Raw genomic sequence first — 18,024 nt, 5'->3', positions numbered from 1 at the left:
ACGTCGGGAATAATTGAAGATAGAGCGTCATAGCGAGGAAGCTTTTATCTTTGAAACGGCATCGAGTTTCATTAAAGCAACAACATTCTCGTTAGAACGCAAGAACTGTCGTGAAGAGCACTCAAAGCACTCTCCTTGGAACCGCTTGTAAACAAATTATAAGCTTACCGTTTTCTTGGCTACGAGTACACCGGGACGATATATCTGTTTGAACGAAGTTTCTGTAATGATTAAAAACTTTTTCTAATTACTTGGCCTACAAGACGTTCTTATTTCTGGAATATTTATCAGAAGTTGAAGGTAGATATTTGCAAAGAAGTATAAATCCAAGTTTCGTTTGATAATGACTATGAATTATGCCAGGTAATCGGATTCGATTATTGGATTTCACTTCTGGAAAAAAAGGGTTGATCATAACTTCATGATCGACTTCTGATTATTATTACTTTTATGTTTAAGAACTGATAGATCTAGAATTTAGTTAAAATACCAGGGATTTAGTACAATCGTAATTTCCAGTAAAAAATAATTTTTCTCCCTGAACTATGGCCAGTCAGACATGCTAGAGTCGAGAAGGGATAAAAGACAGGTATTCCATGAAATCCGTGAGCGAGTTTTATCGATATCACGAAACACGATCGTCAAACTTCGAAGCGACCTCGTTTACAGGCTGTGTACGCGGGACTCCCCTTTCGTGACAAGAGGAAGGCGTGCGAGTGCTTGGAAATTTGTCTTGCGACGGAAGCTTTTTCAGGACGAAGACTCGTCACGACCCGGATGTCAGGCTTCGTATAGGACGAACCTTGCTCTGCTAGATTGTCTGAGACGCGAAACTTGTGCCATTCTAACGATCAGCTTGCACACTCGTCTTTATTTACATTGCCATTGTCTTTAGTTACATTCAAATATTACCGGATAATCTTCCAAACTTCTTTATTAGCCAACCCGTATCTAAGATAAAAAATCTTAAGAAGGGGGCTATGGCATTTAGACTTTCTGTCACTTTTGTACAGGCCAAACGGTAAGAGCCATTGTGTTTAATGGGTCAAAATCTCAACGAATGGCCGAAATTTTTTTTTTTTTTGCCACTTCTGGTCTGACTGGAAATGGCCGAAAAAGGGTTGGCTCCAGAGTGAATCTCGCTCTAATTCATTTTAGCTTGTTTTTTAAACAAATTTTGTTCCCTGTTAATCGTGTGATTAAATTCATAGGCAGGTGATTAATTGTGACTGTCTAATATTTTTCTGTTCGAACCACATAAAGATGTCCGCTGTCGTAGGCCATTTAACCAGGTGTTGTAAGGCAAGCTCAAAGAGAGTCGTCGTGGTTGCACAAAAGTCGTGGTTGTCGAGAAGTAGCACGGAAGAAGGGACGATTTATGGTCATTAAATAATGTACCGAAATTTATTCGGTGGCTGTCGTTCCAGGAACTCTAGGCGTTAAATTTTCGAGGCACGAACGTGTGTCTGCGATTGCGATATTAATGGGCAGCGTGTAATAGGGATCCAATAGCTGGCCGTTCGCCAAGCATCGACTCGCCGCCTCGTTTCATCGCGAAATTCCTCGACCCAAGAAATTGCACGAGCTTCGTATCATCGTGTGTTGGCCAGGCCCGATAGTTTTCACGCGCGATTTTCACGCGAACTAAACGTACCCGAGAAAAGGATGTTGTCGGAATGGTTCGCCTCTTATCGTTAATCCTTGCGGATCGGTTCAATTTTTCTTACACCCTTATGCTTCGGTTCGCGATGGATGAAAGTAGGTAATACCTTCCTCTTTTATCGCGTTAGCTACCGTACACTCCACCCGCAAGAAGTTTTTCAAATTCTTTGAGGTGGTCTGTCTAAAATTTTCCCCATAAATTAAAAGCGAGAATCCCAGGCAAAGTAGTGGCATAAATTCTGCAGGGGCTATCAACGACTCGCTCACTGATAATTCTGTCATAAATCCAGACCGTGGTTCTGTTTGAGGAGGCGGAACGAGGGGGTAGGAAGATTTCTGGTAGAATCGTAGGCGAAATCTCGACGTTATCGCGGAACAGGGGGTGAAACTTTTCATCGGGCCAGGTCATTGGCCGACAATCGGGAGATACTTGGTCGGATAAAGCACGCGATGGCATTAGGAGCGAATTTAGTCGACGTTGCAGCAAATGCATTCTCCGCTTGCATATGCATTCATTCGCGTGACTATCTGGCTCTGTAATAAGTGAATTCGCTCGGTTGGCCCGAAAACTTGGCTGACAAACTCGTGGCAACGGGTGGTGGGCTCGTTCAACCCCGAAGTATGACCGTTTAACGGCACTATTTTCCCCCCAAGAGACCCGGTTTTTCGACAAAACCGCATGCAACTATGGATTCGGTAGCGGGACCGCATGCAGGTTCGCGTGTATTAACCTCTTCGGGCTCGTCCGATCATTGATTCGATCCACCTTGCCCGCTGTTCGAATTTAATACGCACGAGCTTGATGCTCGCCTAATGAGATTCGACTAATCTAGAGACGTTGCTAATTGCTTAACAGTCGGAAGTTTCCGTTGGATGTGAAATATTTGCACGATACATTGGTAGTGTTCTGTATTTATTTTAGAGATAGATGAATTTTCTGTGTGATTTTAAATGGAGAATGGAATACTCTGAACGCTTTATATTTAGATTTAAAATTCCAGTAAATTTCGCATATTTCTATCTCGTTAGGGAAGACAGGCCTATTGACAGGGACAACAGGGATGTATAGACGTACAGCACATCTGTTTTCCGCGTTTATACGTCAGTTGGATCTGATGGATTCGTCAAGTATGTCGGATAAAAATAATAGAGTACCGTGGCGGAGCAGGCTGTTACTTCTCGATTTTTTATATGTATAGCAAAATTCAAAGACGTATTTCGATATCATTGGCTCGCGATATCGGTAACCAATAATGCTGATTAAAGAGCCGCTCCGAAAGGAAATATAGATACGTAATACACGTTTCATGAAGATATACACTTCCTATCGTTTCTACTACCATAGTCGATCAAACTATATACCGTCCAAAAAATTATTAGAGGGTTGCAAATAAATGAAAGATCAACTGTGCGAAACATTTTTCATTATTTCATGGAAATCTAGCCACTTTGTTTCGCTTTGCCGCTCGTTGTGCCTCTTTTTCTCAATGTTAATGCACCCTTCGTAAAACCTTCCCCCGCGAATGACGGATTTGTTTCAAAGTTAATACGAAAGTTAGGTTTGTCTTTTTGCACGGTGTCTCGTTTCGTCGTCGGAGTTGCGTCTCTATGACAGCAAAGAAGATTAAACTATACTTAGAACCGTTTGCTCGAGTTTAGCCGTAAAAAGGCTTATGTCACGACGTGACAGAGATACAGGGCGGCGCGGAACGTTTCATAGCTTGCTCGTCGATATCGTAAAAGTGACGGGATTCGTTTGAAACGGGTATAGACCCTTCGGTCTAAGAGAAATAAAGGTACACCGAAGGTATAGGTGTTTTCTAATCGGTCTTCTGTGCTCTACTGAAAGGTTAATACCTTCGAAATTAGAACGCGAGCTTTAATCGCCAAAATATCGTGAAGGGTAACAATTCGACCCATCTTTCGTGCAAGGGTCAATGCACCCAAGCATCGTTTTATTCGCGCTAGAGTTAAGAAAAGTTGAGTTCAATAAACTTTCGACCGAAACGGTTGAGTTATTGATCTTTCCATTGCGTCACGTTACCTCTTTTCCACCTGGTCGCTCGTTTATTGAACTCGCGGTTTCCATCACACGGATCAGCTAAAAGAGAAGAAGCGTTTGCGGTGTCAGAAAGAAACAGAAGCGTTTTCGTTACGATCACGTTCCAGTTTCTTTTATTTCGAAAACGGGATCGCGGGGCGAGAAAATTTATGTCGACTGGCGATAACCAGAAGCTTTTGTTATAATCTGATTAATACCGGAGCAGCTAGACGATTCATATTTGCTAAAAGAGTTTAACGCGATTTGATAAATGGGGCCGATTTTGTCGAGCGATTTAAAAAAAATAAAATTGAACAAAAGCTGTTCGCTTGTGCACACGAAATCACGATAGACGTCCGTGTAGATTTTCAAAGGAACCATTCGTGTCATTCGAAGCGAATATTTTATTTCACTTGACAGTTTTCAAAAGTTTCTTTTGTTACGAATTCGTAACAATCTCGTTTCAACGTAAACAATACATTTCATTTTACAATGTTAAGCTGTTGTAAACTAAAATAATGAGATTTCGTTATCGGAGAATTTTTCTTGTCGCTTCGTAATCTACGAAACAATACATATTATTTTATGACCGTACAATCAGAACGTTAAATTACACGATTCTTCGACACCCTTACCGCAATCGTCGGAGAACAGGGTGACCTATTAGTCAGGCTTACAATAAACAGCAGCCGTTAATTGGAGAAATTGGTCGTTAACCAAGTGACTCCATTGCGTTGTCGCGCAATTAACGGTGGCCAAATGGCGTCGGTGTTATCGCGCGAAGTGTTCACAATCGATAAATTCTTCTATAGAACGACCCAATTCTCTTATCTGCGATCATTTTTCATCCCGTCGAACCGCGGCCGTTTTCTTCAAACGCCAACGATACGTTTCACTATGTAGCCTGGGAACGCGTAGATTCCGCACGCGAATAACACCATCAGCAACACGCATATCAAGCAACATATCACTCTCCATTTGTAGTAACGGCAGACCACGAAACGAAAGGCTTTCCACGGATTCCGGAACCAGGAGTACGACGTATCCGGTCGGCTATAAATAAAACGAAATAGGATTCACCTGTCTGTTTTGTTACCGTGAAAAATATTCATCGATGGTGTACGAACCGGGATTAGCGAAAACAACGTACGTACCGGCTTAATTATGTAATAGTGATTTAACGGAGGTCAATGTGTTTTGCTTTAATTACACCCTCGTTCGAACAACGATTATTCCATTTGCGGGTCAATGTATTTACGCGGGTGTGAGTGAGTAGAAGCAAAATGCTTTGAAATGAATGCATCGAGCTTTGGAGTTAATGAAATTGTTGGGATATTGATGAATCACATTCTGCGTTCGATGTTGTTGAATTATAGATAGAAGTAAAACTCTGATAATTATTGCAAACGAATTTCGTGCATTGTGTTCAATTTTATTTTGTTTATTTAACGACTTTAATCGTTTGTGTAACACGGGATAAAATATTTAAAAAATCAATATAAATGAATATAACACATAATATTTTATTTCCTGAATTGAAAGAGTTAAAGATTGTTTTATAGTTCATCACGTTCAATATCTGTAATTGAACAACGCCGTGCACATCACCGAAAACCAGACACGAATAACATGTGCAACGTGTACGTATCGTTGCACAATGGCACACTGGTTAATTTTATCCTTCGACCTTTCCTTGCTCTGAAAACGTTGAGCATGTAACCTAAGCGGACAATTTGATCATTCAAATATTGTCCGAAAATACGGCTGGTACGACGAACAGTTCGAATTAACTCGGCCAGACCCGAACGAAATGATCTGATTATTACCGAAGCTACTCGTAGTTATACAGATTGACGATCAAAATCGGGAATTAATCCATTTAAGCTCGATGGCGAACGATATCCACGCTAATTTCATTTGCGGCGGAATATGGTATCAAGCTACGCCGAGTTCATCCTGTTCGGGTTTTATTTCGATCGCACCACGATAACCTCATGGAGAACGTTGAATAAATAATATTACGCTCTTGAAATATGCACCTGTAAGTCACTTAGAGATAATTGAATTTCGCGATTGATTAGTTGGTTAAAATTCAAACAAAAATAAAAACCCAGGACGCGGCAATGAATGAATTGATAAAGAAGATTTAGCGAAATTCAACGTCAGACATTTCCTCCTGAATTAATTAAACTGATTCCATATTTATGGAAGTAAAGGTTTAATAGATTGTATGCATATAGAAATGCTTCCATTGTTAGGTCTTTATAGTGCTTTCTCGTTTAATATGCTGACGTAGAGCTTCGTTTAATTAACGTACTTGGGTGGAGGAAGATTTTGGGGTGATTCTCTTCCTTTTCCTGCTGGCTGCTCGTCCGCTTCCTCCGCTCGCAGTACTGATATTTCTAGTTCAACTTTGCCCTGAATAGATACATTTGCATCACGTGAGTCTATTTCAGTGTTTCACGAGCCTTTTTGCGAAGAAAGAAAAGAAATTCTGTTTGAAACGTACAGATGGTACCCATTCGCGTGGTACCAGACATCATTCTAATTATGATAATAAATTTTTGCCCGAACGAGAAGCTGTTTCTTGAATAATTTGTGAAGTCGATTCAATTTAACGTACATAAAGGCTGCAAACAGAAGTTGTCGGAAATTGAATGGAACATTCGTTCAATACTCACCGCCTGAACGTAATTTCCGGTGGCAACGCTAAGAGCAAACGGCCACCAAGCTTTGATCCGGGTCATTTTAAACAAATCGATCGTTGGCAGATTGGGATCGAGCAGTTTCAAAGTGCAGTTCTTCGAATTCGAGCTTCCCCGTGGCATTCTCGCCAAGTCTAACGTTAATGCGCCTAAAATCGATGGACCGTTGGATTCAATGAACATTTAATTAACTTGGAAAGTTTAACCACACACCGAGAAAGTCGTCCGAACTGAAATGGTCGCTGTCCCAAACTTGTAGGTTCAATTTACACGGCATCTTCTCCTCGATTTCATTACCGACTAACATGGACGTTTTTCTACGAACGATCATAACGCGTTCACGTTTCGAATACGAGACTCGAAACACGAATCTCCAGTTAAAATTACCCTCTCCGTTTAGGGAACTATAATGGATATCGGTTTTCTGGTAATCGTCGTAGAGGAACCAGCTAGAATTAACCATCAGTAAAGGTGGTTTTAGTTTTGCCAATTGTAAATATTCTATTCGAGGGGGGTTGAATTTTATGTGTGTGCTCTTTCTTGCATTATTAAAGAGTAGAAATATAAGAAGAAGCTTTTCAAATGTCAAGATTCGTAAGAAATCTTTGAATTCATCCTATAGAATATTCTCTTGGGAGTTAAGGAATAAGACTCTATTTGCCGATGCCATTTTCGTACGTACCCTTTCACGTAAATATCCGAGCACTTTTCCCCCGTAAGAAATTGACTTTCAACGAGTGGCACATCCTCGGTATTCCAAACGATCACGCGAATTTCATATTCCTCCGGTACCGGGGCGGTAATGTCTACCGGTGGCTTCGCTGGAAGTTCGTTGAATTGAAACATGTCGATCCAAAGTTCCAATTTACCCTGAAACATCGATCGAAAACGTGGATCGTGCTTTGAGAACAACCGATAAATATATAGACAACTGAAGGTGCTTTCAACTTTGTCGAAACCGACGTTGCAAAATTCCATTTATCATTCTTCATTGCATATTTCTCGATGGAAATATAAATAGAATCTTGATGCATACAAATGTGCAGTTCCGCGAAAATATTTATCAATTGAAAAATTGCAAATTTCAAGCAAATCGTGTTTCGGCACCTGCTCGAGACCATATTTCGCGGTGTTGAAAAGTGGACGTCTCTCAAGATGCTCAGGCACCAAGGCGCATCCGCAAATAGGAAAATCTTGCCATTGATGAAGTACCATTAGCGCCATACGTTCTTCCCTGCCTGAATAAGAGTCATCAATCACCGATAAGGTATAAATAGACCTTGCATCTAGGTGATCTCTCATTCAAGTTCGAACTATTTATTTAAAAAAACGTACTTGTCGCGTCCTGATCCTCGACAAAGGGGAATCTTTTTCGTCCGATTTTCACGTAATCTTTGCCGAACTCCGGCGAGGGAAGATTATTTTTCTTGCAGAGTTGTTGAAGTATCTGCGTCGGTTTCTCGCGATCTCTCCACGCGTTATAACCATCGATACTATAACTGTTCGATATACCACAGGCAGCACGATGTCTGCTATAAAATCGATTCTCCAGATCGATTTTAGTTTCTCCTATCAGATCATCGCTCGAAGTCACGTCGTAATCCCATACTTGTATGGTTAACAGGTAATCCCGAGGAAATGTGGCTTCTATCTCGAACAGCCTGTAAATATTCGGATATTATCAAATTAAAACCACCGGTAATTAAATCTGTTCGATTCTTCCCTCGTAATTTATTTAATTCAAAACATTTTAATCACGAAACTCTATATTTCCATGAACAAACTCCCCAAACCTTTTTCTCGTCGCAAAAACACAGATAAGACTTTCGAATCTGCTAGTAAAAATCAATAATAATAGAATGAATAATCCGTACCTTCCGAAAGTAGGATTCAGTTGGTTAGCTTTGTAGTTCTTCTTATCGTTGATAAAAGTTTTCCCAAGATTGATGCACAAATAAGGATCTGACTTTCTGCTGAGCGGATCGCTAGGCTGCAAATTGATACCTGGAAAGAGAATCGATCCAGCGATCGGTTTCACACGCGTATGAACGCTATGAAACTCTTACCCTTCACCACGTATAACCTAACCAGAAGTCTGATGAGCTCGGGTGGCGGATAATCGTCGCACAAACCATTAACCGCGTTTCTACCGCTTCTCGTTTTGCACGGTAAATTATCCGGATGCGGCCAACGATACACGGCGATGCGTCCCTGTGAAAAAAGGAAGTATGCATTTTTCATTGACGAGAGGAAAGAGTAGCATAGTTTTAAAAAACGAACATGTAGTGGGTCGGAAAAAGCATTAAGAGCGTTCATCGTGGCAATTGGAGAGAAATTATTTGGCCTCTCAGGAGATTGCGCGGAGATTCTATTTTCTCGAATGAAAATAATGCGACTGGAGAGAAGACTGTCTTTGCGTTGCAATAGCGGCGTTTAATTGTTTGGAAAGCGGACGCTAGCTTCCTGGCTGTCTGCCAGATGACAGCAACTCGTTGAATAAAGTTTGAAATTAGGAAGGATTCAGAGTTATTTCGAATGCAGTTAACATTGTTCCGAACGTTCCTTTTAAGCGACGGATGCGTTTCAGTGGGGGGGTGGAGAATTTTTGTTGGGCGTGGGATCGTTAGGGAGCTGATAATTACTGTCTCGCTGATAAATTGAAGATGCAAAGGATGCTTCGTTTCTATAGAAATTTATTTTCTTACCGATTACCGCAATCATCGGATTTATGCTATTTTCATAGCTGTTCCAATTCCGCAAACATTCATATTACCCGAGTAACAAAATTATTCTCTGGAAACGACAAGTTGATGGCAAACCTTGAATTTCCCAACATAATTGTCTCTATCGTAAGCAGGATCTCCGCTCTTCTTCCCACGCCAAAGCTCGAACGTTCTCAGACGATCCTGAAAGCCTGCAAACTCTGGTTGCATCTCCAGTTCACCATCGTACACCTGTTTCCCGTCCAATGAGAGACAGCTGAGCTGGTGAAAATTCTCTAAAGCGTCGTACCTTGAACGTCGCCGGGAGCTCGCGATCCTCCCGAATAAAGCTGCCTAACTGTCTGCTTTTCTCCTTCTGCAAACGTTTCGTTTCGCTTACATGTTCTGGAACAGTTTTCCTCTATTACACGCTTCTTCCTACCTCTACAGAAGCATAGTATTTGCTCCACCAATCGAGCGACTCGTCTTCATTCCCCGAATGCGATTGAAATTTTTCTTTCTTTCTCTTCTTCCTTCTACAAAGTAGCAATTCTTTCAGGGATCTTAAAACCTTTTGATATATCGACGACTTGTCGTTTACGATCATCTTCTTGTAGGGGATCAATTCTTGGTTCTCGTTCTTCGATAGGTGATGGTCGATCGGTAATCGTTCTTGAAAAATGAAAATTGCTTTTGTGGTGAGGAAAACCGAGTCTACGAGTAATATTTTAATCGATGAATTCATTATTATGATTATAAGATCATAATAGAGCGTCAATCGTTAGAAAAATTCATCGATAATTCAACACCTATTAATTTTAGCCCAGATTCTAAACCATACAGGAAGGCTAGCACGTACGTGTTTTTCGGCCGGTAAAAAATGTTTATATCAAACCGAGGCTGATATACGAACTTTAATTACCAAACTTCACGGTTACATGCTGAATAAAACCGTATTTTCCATGGCGTTATTAACTCTTAAACGAGAAAGTTACAAATCGATGTTCGTACGCTCTACTGAGTTTAAATGTTTAGCAACTGGCACTTGAAACATTCGTGAAACGTTCGTTATTGTGCGAAATAGTAGTTCGTGAGAATGAAATAAAATAATTGTTAAACCGGTCGAAATATATGTTAATCTTCAAATGAAAAAAACCAGAAATGAAATCTACGTTGAGACTTACGTATCGCAGCGGACTGTTTCTTCGATCGTTGGGACTTTATGATCGATTTCGACTCGTATATCTGCTCGTCGTAATGCTCCTCGGTTATTAATTGCTCCAGGAACACATGGATGCTCGGCACGATGCAAATCCCAGCGTATTTGAAACATCCAAATCCTCGCGAGTCGTACGCTTTTATTGTGATTGAAGGATAATAGATATCGAGCTCCGGCATGTCCTTTATATTCGGTCGCAACGAAAAAAACTTGATAAAACATTCTATTGCTTTCAACTTTTTATTTCCCTGAAAAGTTTTTTCAAAAGTTTCGAGAAAAATAATCATTACCAAGCTGACAATTATGTGGGGCTCTTCGAAGTTATCGAATTTCTTAGCATTTTCCATCACTTCCGATTTTACATTCACTCCTGCGCAATCTATAATAATCCGAGGTTTCATAACCGGCCAATAATAAATCTTCTTCATGTCGCGTACACCCCAAAATATAACTTCCAGTCTGTAGTTCGCCATTTTTGGCCTGATGTCCGTCGGTATGTTGTAAATAGCATCCTGTTCCGAGGAGTCCATCGACCTATCTACCGATTCGTCGTCTTCTACCTACATTAACGACGGCAAAGAAATGTAGAAAGTCAGAATTAATCTGCGCAGAAGATGTCAGATTGATTCTAGTTAAAGCGAGGGACGTAAAAGGCTGTTTTCCGAGAGGAAATATTGATCAGTATCGCCTGTCTCACCTCTATGAGTTCGAATGCAGCGAGCACCGAGCCGCTGCAATCCCTTTGCGATTTAAATTTGTACCACTCGAGTTTCGGAGGGAAATCAGGCGGCGAGTAAGTTTCCTCCGCGAGTTTGACTAATGGGATGGCTGTGCATCTTCCGCAGAACTCCTTGTTGCCCTGTCAATTTTAGAATCGCGAACGTTTTCAGGGCGATACGTTAATCCACTTTTCGGAAATCTCGTTACTCACGCATATGTCCTGATCAAAAGTCTGCAAAACCACCCTGGGGGGATTTAATTTAATATGCTCTTTTGTTCCGTGCACGGTCCTCGGTGGCAGTATTAATGTTTGATCCCAGAACGGATCGAGAGTTTGTTTAACAGCCTGAGTACACGGTAAACGTGTAAATAGAATATTTTTTTAGAAATGTCCAAATAAATGATGGATCATTTATTCAGAGATTACGATTTGAAAGATAATCATTGATAAGGTCATTTATTTGTCTCGTTATTTTTAAAAAGTTCCATGCAGAAGGGGATAGAAGAAGTTCTAGTAGATAGTTGCAGCACTTGTTGGTGATCGAAGGTGAATTATCGACATATGATGCTTACCCTGGTCGTGGCCGTGTAACCGTGAAACGCGACGCGTACCAGCGGATCCAATAAGCCGGATGCATCCATCCCAGGATCAAAGCGACCTTGGAATATGTGAGCTCGTAATTGAAATGCCTGCAACGCAAGATATCGTGTTCTCGACAAACTGACACAGTTTCGTTTCAAGTACTTTGTCCAGGATTACTCTGATCCCTGTATCTCTGGATACTTCCATTCTGGGTTACTAATGTTAGCCGGATTGTTCGAGTTAGCTAGATCATTAGGCTTGATTTGGATAGGTCGTTAACATTGAACTGGTCGATTAGAAGGTCAATACTATTGCAATTGCTATTATTGGCTTTAATAACCCTAGTTTAGGATCTTAACGTTGGAGTTGCTGATCAAAGGATCAGTGCTATTGACAGTGAAGGTTCCGGTGTAATTATAATTCGATATTATTGAATTAATTAAAATAACTTAGTTTCATTTCTCGTGACAAAATTCCCAGATTGCAAAATTAATGTAATTGCATTTAGGAAGGTGTGTTCGCTCAGGGACTACTTTGCCATAGTTACAAATTACGTTTCTCATTAATGTTATCATAAACACGCGTTTGTTTTTCTACGAATTCCAATCCCATGTGAATGTTAATATAATTAACTATTTGAAACCACGAATTTCTATATGGATTATGAAAAATCTATAAAGAATATCCAATGCCAGGTTCAGTTCGCATTCAAACATCAGAAGTACCTAACTAGTTAAAGAAAAAAAATCCCAGGAAAAATACACCCTTGTTTCTGCCCTGTATCTCACGAATGCGTGTTAATTAAAGTCGAGTATCTCGACCTTGCCCCGAAATTTCAGCAGTAGTGGAAATTGTCGTTACCGTGGATCGAGTGTACTCGAAATATTTCGGGAACGAGTCGACGTAACTTTCGTGGTCCACCTCGTATCCTGAGGGGATCGACGACCAACATGCGCCGATGTATTTCGCGTTGCCGAGCCATAGAAATGTTTCCAGTTTGCAGGCTACGTAATCTGCCTCATCTTCGTCCCACGGATTCCTCATGAACACGTCCACTTTCCTGCCACACTTGTTCCCTCTCTCCGTCTCCTGTTCTGAATAAATGATCTCCTCTGGCGAGAATCTGGCGTATGCCACTCGCTTCGAGCCGGCTATCATCCAAATGAAAACGTCTGGCAGACTGTGCTGAGGCTGGTAAATTTGTAAAAGCTCTGTATAACAGTTGAAGAGATAGACACGTGCAAAGATTGATGTACGCTCGCGATCAATTCAGACTCCCTAGGAAAAATACCTATTTAAATTAAGCAAGAAATCTGAGAAAATAAATGTAAACTTAAAGCACAACGTTATTTAATTTTTTCTTGCTTCATAAATGTTAAAAGTGAAAAACTTTTAGAAAGTAGTGAAATTAGAAAGTAACTTGAATCATAATTAAGTCAAAAGTTGGATCGTTTAGCCTGCAATTTTTTATCTATTAAAGAGAGAAAGAAAAACGCAAAGTTGGTTAAATTCGACTTACGTCTTCCTGAATTTTCTTCAATTTCTTGAGGTACTGGTATGCGTGCGACATCGCGATCCTCGTGTAACGATTGTTCGGAAGCTCTCCGTTGATCCTGATCCTCGTCAGGATATCTTCGATCTCTTTACGGCAGAGATTCACGCGATGTCGATCGAGCTTCGTGGTGCCACCCTGGTCGCCGTACCGTTCCGTGTCCAACGTATGCAAATAACGGATGCAATGATTCTCCAGGGTACGAATCGTTTCGTTGTACAGTTTATAAACGTCCGGTTGTTCCAACGTTACCAAACCATCCAGTCTCTCCAACTTCTGTTCCTGTCGACGTTCTACTTTGAGCAAGAAACTCTTATTTCCTTGCGCTCGAGGAAAATTCACGAGTTTGCAGGATCTATGAAATATTTCTTCGAAATTGGTGAAAGTTCGCTGGACTGTGTAACGATTTCGCGTTAACGACCGGCTTGGAATTTTAACGCGTCATTTATCGAACTTCCGACGAGTTCTTGGCTTGCTGATGTAGACGAGTTTGCGCGCCGTGAAATGTCTGTTTAAATTTTAAATACTGCAACCAGCCGCTTCGGGATAAAGTTGGAAACATTGGATCGCCGGAAATTGTTAACTCCGATGAGTTTTAGATTGTAAATAACGTTTTACGTTGAAGCGAATTTATGTTTATGAGGTATAAAATGCTATTGCTAGAGAAATTAACAAAATACGATGTTAAACGTTAAATTTTTGATTGTGCAACTTCGGAGGAAGTTTAGAACGTTTGTTTCGGAACTTTTCAACTTTCAATACGAAATAGCATTTGAAGTAGCAAGGCCTGTTTTCCAAGCCACTCGATATTGCAATTGGTAAACGCGAAATTGGTTGAACTTACAAGAAATTCAGCGATGAAAGCCAAACTGTTACTATTGTGCATCCTCCACTCGAGATTGGGCCACCAAGATCTGACGTACAAGCACGGCTTTCTCGAGCCAAGAGGCAGATAATTATATTTGCCATCCAGGGACCCTGTAGTTCGTGACACGGTCTCGCTGTCGAACTCTGCTATCGTTCTGTTTCCTGCTGAAAATTAATCGCGTGTTAATTAGGGTAACCGCCTACTCCGTGAACTTTGTTAACCCTTTGAACTCGTGTGCCTATTTCCAATTGTCACAGATTCACGTTCATTGTACGCTCGCGATCAAATTGAGCTTTCTTAGGGAAAATGGGGATATAGGGGCAACAGGAATTTTCAAAATTTTATTTTTCTCATCTTCCTCCTACTCCACGAGTTAGGAAGCCTGATTTAATCACGAGTATACAGGTGATGAAATTTATTAGAAGCCAATCAATACGATACAAATGATCACAAGTGCAAAGTGTTAACAAGCGATCGAGAATTGGAGGCTAGTTTGAGAGGAAGTTCAAGTGGAAGTAGGGGTTCCGAAATTTTCGACCACTTGAATGGAATTGTTAAGGATGGTATCCAGGAGAATCCAATACCGTCGTTATTGTCGTCGAAGCATTGGCTGTGCGAGAATTGTCTATTACCGGCGTTTCCAAGGCTAACCTCGAAGCTTATTGATTTCCATGAAAATCTTCGCCGATCGATCATACTCGCATCGTAGAGAACAGCGACCAGGTAATATTCCTCTGTTCTCCATAAGCTTTTCTTTGAAAAAAATAAAGAATCATTAGGCGGTATTAATGGTTGTGGGATCGATCCGAGGGCTGGGTTCGCTTGTTCCTTGACCAAAGGGGCGGAGATTTGACCCCTTTCTTTAGTGTTCAACGTTTAATAAGTTTCAGCGAACTTAAGAAATTTCTCATATAAAAATTTCATTTCGATGAAATTTCAAAAGTTAAAAAGTATCCGAAAGCGAAAGCAGAAAAAAATGAATCCAGGGTACCTCGATGTTATATTAAAATAAATCGTCAAACGAATTTTAGATTTCTAATAAAAATCGTTCGAACGAAATGGTCGAATATAAAACGAAAAACACCTCTCTGAAATTTATCATAACTCAGATTTTCTCTCGCGCAATAAATTTCATCTACAAACGCAGTGGCACATGGGAAATTGTCAAAACGATAAAGGCAATCGTGCAACGAATTGACGTTCAAAAAGGAAATTGATCGCGATAGACGTACCTCGATGATGGGAGGGGTAGGCTCTGTTTCGGCGCCGATTCCGGACGACGCTTCTGGGTCATCCATTTCAGTTTTTAGCGAGAGAAGAAGTCTACCGCGATAAAATGGCAGGCATGTGGAACACTTGCCGAAACAGCTGTTCCTCTCCGACGATCCAATACCGTAAAAATGAAGGAACGATGGTCCGTAAGTTGGCAGAAAACCTGAAGGAATCGATGTAATACGTCAGAATATCTTACACCTTACATCCTACATCAGTTTCGTGGTCTTTTAGTTTTCTTTATCGTTTAGCTAAAATAATTCTTACTATAAATTGCTAACAAAATCGAATCTCAATATTTGAGGATCAGAATGAAGATCCTTTGATAATATTGAACTGGGAATATAAAAGAATGTATATTCTTTATATTGGGTACGTGAAAGGGGTAGGCTCGAAGCGATCGTAGAACGGAGGGAAAAGAAGATAAATCAGATTCGATAGGATCGAATCAACGTTACACAACGTTAGTTGCATTAAACACGGACGAGCTGTAGAGGAAATAATTTAAAGTCTAAATAGAACGGAACAAACAAGGCTGGTTAATCAACGTTTCGTTTGCACCTGCCTGTTTGAGTTTCAGTTTACCAACCGTGTTTCTATCTTTTAATTTATCCTGTCCTTTCATATTTTTTTTAACTGCAATTTCGCCGCGCTTTCGGTACATTTTCGTTCCTTCTTTTATTATTAACAATGCTCGGTAGAAATTACCGTATTCCCCAGAGTTTGATAGGTGGCTGAGATTCAAAATGCAGGAAGCCACGACGCAGGTTCGATAACTGTTGACACGATGCTTGATGGCGATTCTAACGCGTTGACAGAGGGATGGAAACATTTCTCGGAATGTTATTTTCTCGTTGAATCTCGGTTCATAAGTTTGCCACGCCTCGCTGGTCCATCCCTGCGATAATTAGTCATTCATCCCGACTCTCGATCATCGAGGATTAAAAATTTCTTTCTTTTTCTTTTCAACTTACCTTCATTCCCGCGAACGAAATCTGCACGTACGGATTGATATTTTGGAAGTCGTTTTTCACGCAGACGCTGCTCATGTCCGGTAAACCATCGGCCCGGTAAATGGAAAAAATATAGCGAGCTCGTTGCCGGAACGGCATAGATTCACCGCCGATCGGCAACAAGAGGTTCCTGTAATTGGTCGAATCTCGATTAATCGAGCGGTTCGCTCGCAATTTCGCCGGGTACCGAATCGATTTAACCCGACACGCGCCACGAGCACCGTGTGTTAGCATTAAAATGGATACCGGAAATCTAGCTACGTTATTACCCTTCAACTAAGGACGCAATATGTATGTAGATGAACGGTTACGCGACGGTAGTACCTCGAAGATTAAAGACGAACGCTGCGGTTCGCGGATTCTGATGCGACCAACGACGAGTTTCGATGAATTATTCTTAGAGACATTAGTTTGGTACTCGTAAAGAGACCCTCGGGTAATGCTATCTTGCGATCAAAGTTAACTGCCGCGTGATTATTCAATTTTCTATGCTGATCTTCTGATTCAACTCGAATTTTCCAAAATTTGCCAGTCTTTGAAACAACGTTCAATAATAATTAGTGTCATTTTTGTTAATAGATCGATAAATTTATTTTAAACGCGAATCTTCTGCAGCTATTTAATATTTAGGAGAGGACTTTGTGACAGATTTTGTCGAAGGAAATGAGTATTTATTTAATGAACCACTAACTGAATGTCTTAAAATAAATTTATGAGAGTCTCTGATAATCCTACGACAGTTTTATATTAAATATTGAACATCGGAGTTAAAATAGAAGTTGAATTTGATAAATATTTTCTAAGAGTTTGACAGGAATGATTATTCTTCGAATATCGGATTAATTCTGGCTCGACTGATGTAGAGGTAGATTTTAATCGAGTTTGCAGGGATTTATAACTAGCTTGTCAAGTGGTTATATCGATCTCGAAGGCAGAGAGTATAATTTAAGCGTTATACCGAAAGTTCTTAACGGTCTACTTCTATATTTTAGATATTACCCTTCGATGTCATCCTCACCCTCCGTGTCAGGATGTACTCTCAGCTTCTCCCCTTTCACGTTAATTGCTATATTGCATTTAACGTAACCTTTTGGCCCCGCTGCTAGATCCTTTGGATTCGTCAACATCGCCCATTTATGGTAATATTGACGATCTATTGAAAACCATTAGCAGATTTGAGAATCAAAGAGGAATGTTAAACATTGACGACCCCTAATTACCTGGCTGCTCCCACACGAGCGCCACTTCAAAACTTGTGCTGCCATGAAATTTCAGCCGTACGAAATGCTTTAAATACACAGCTATCACGATTTTCGTGCTCAAAAGTTCTTCCAAATTGCAGAATAAATCAAAGACATAGTACTGAAAATTAGGGTTACAATTAATTGAATTGGAAGTGGAGAATTTATAAAATTTTCAATTAGAATAATTATTCTATAACGTTACTTCGTTATAAATTGGTGCATCAGTTCTTTGTCGAATCATGGTTTTTCTTTTTCGATTGCCCACTTTAACCACGACAGTAGGGTTTGCATTTTGGGGTAAATGTTTTGCCCCCAGGATAGTTATGCAAACTTGATAAGTGCTTGGCCGAAATTTCCTGGGGCCCATCGTGTTACGATAGGCTCGATCGCTTATATTTAATGCACTACGCTTTTGTGAGACGTGTTGCCTGCTTGTTCGACAA

The 18,024-nt window shown here is 40.5% G+C and overlaps 1 protein-coding gene across 1 annotated transcript; it reads right to left on the bottom strand.

The window, feature by feature from the left end:
• Positions 1 to 6,007: 6,007 nt before the first annotated feature.
• On the bottom strand, positions 6,008 to 17,822 carry LOC114878963 (otoferlin-like). The gene is made up of 21 exons (XM_046287788.1): positions 17,784 to 17,822; positions 17,558 to 17,699; positions 17,356 to 17,490; positions 15,285 to 15,487; positions 13,152 to 13,466; positions 11,623 to 11,739; positions 11,261 to 11,395; positions 11,027 to 11,188; positions 10,620 to 10,889; positions 10,295 to 10,577; positions 9,553 to 9,824; positions 9,421 to 9,486; positions 9,228 to 9,362; positions 8,475 to 8,619; positions 8,283 to 8,412; positions 7,744 to 8,069; positions 7,516 to 7,646; positions 7,091 to 7,278; positions 6,622 to 6,857; positions 6,385 to 6,557; positions 6,008 to 6,121 (listed from the first exon to the last, which is right to left on the bottom strand). Exons 1-21 carry the CDS (start codon positions 17,820 to 17,822, stop codon positions 6,008 to 6,010), a joined length of 3,717 nt encoding a protein of 1,238 aa, XP_046143744.1.
• Between the last annotated feature and the right edge of the window lie 202 nt (positions 17,823 to 18,024).

This window comes from Osmia bicornis, chromosome 11 (genome assembly GCF_907164935.1).
Source record: "Osmia bicornis bicornis chromosome 11, iOsmBic2.1, whole genome shotgun sequence".
In the NCBI taxonomy this organism is placed as follows: domain Eukaryota; kingdom Metazoa; phylum Arthropoda; class Insecta; order Hymenoptera; family Megachilidae; genus Osmia; species Osmia bicornis.
The sequence above is the reverse complement of the archived record's forward strand: the minus strand, read 5'-3'. Positions and strand labels throughout refer to the sequence as shown.

Bases quoted from the DNA above. Each gene is read 5' to 3' on its own strand.
- LOC114878963 (XM_046287788.1), bottom strand. From the start codon at position 17,822: ATGATTCGACAAAGAACTGATGCACCAATTTATAACGAA. The intron at 11,396-11,622 runs GTAAGCATCATA...CCGTGTACTCAG, and splicing joins GTTACACGGCCACGACCAGG to GCTGTTAAACAAACTCTCGA. The intron at 7,647-7,743 runs GTACGTTTTTTT...ACTCTTATTCAG, and splicing joins CGAGGATCAGGACGCGACAA to GCAGGGAAGAACGTATGGCG.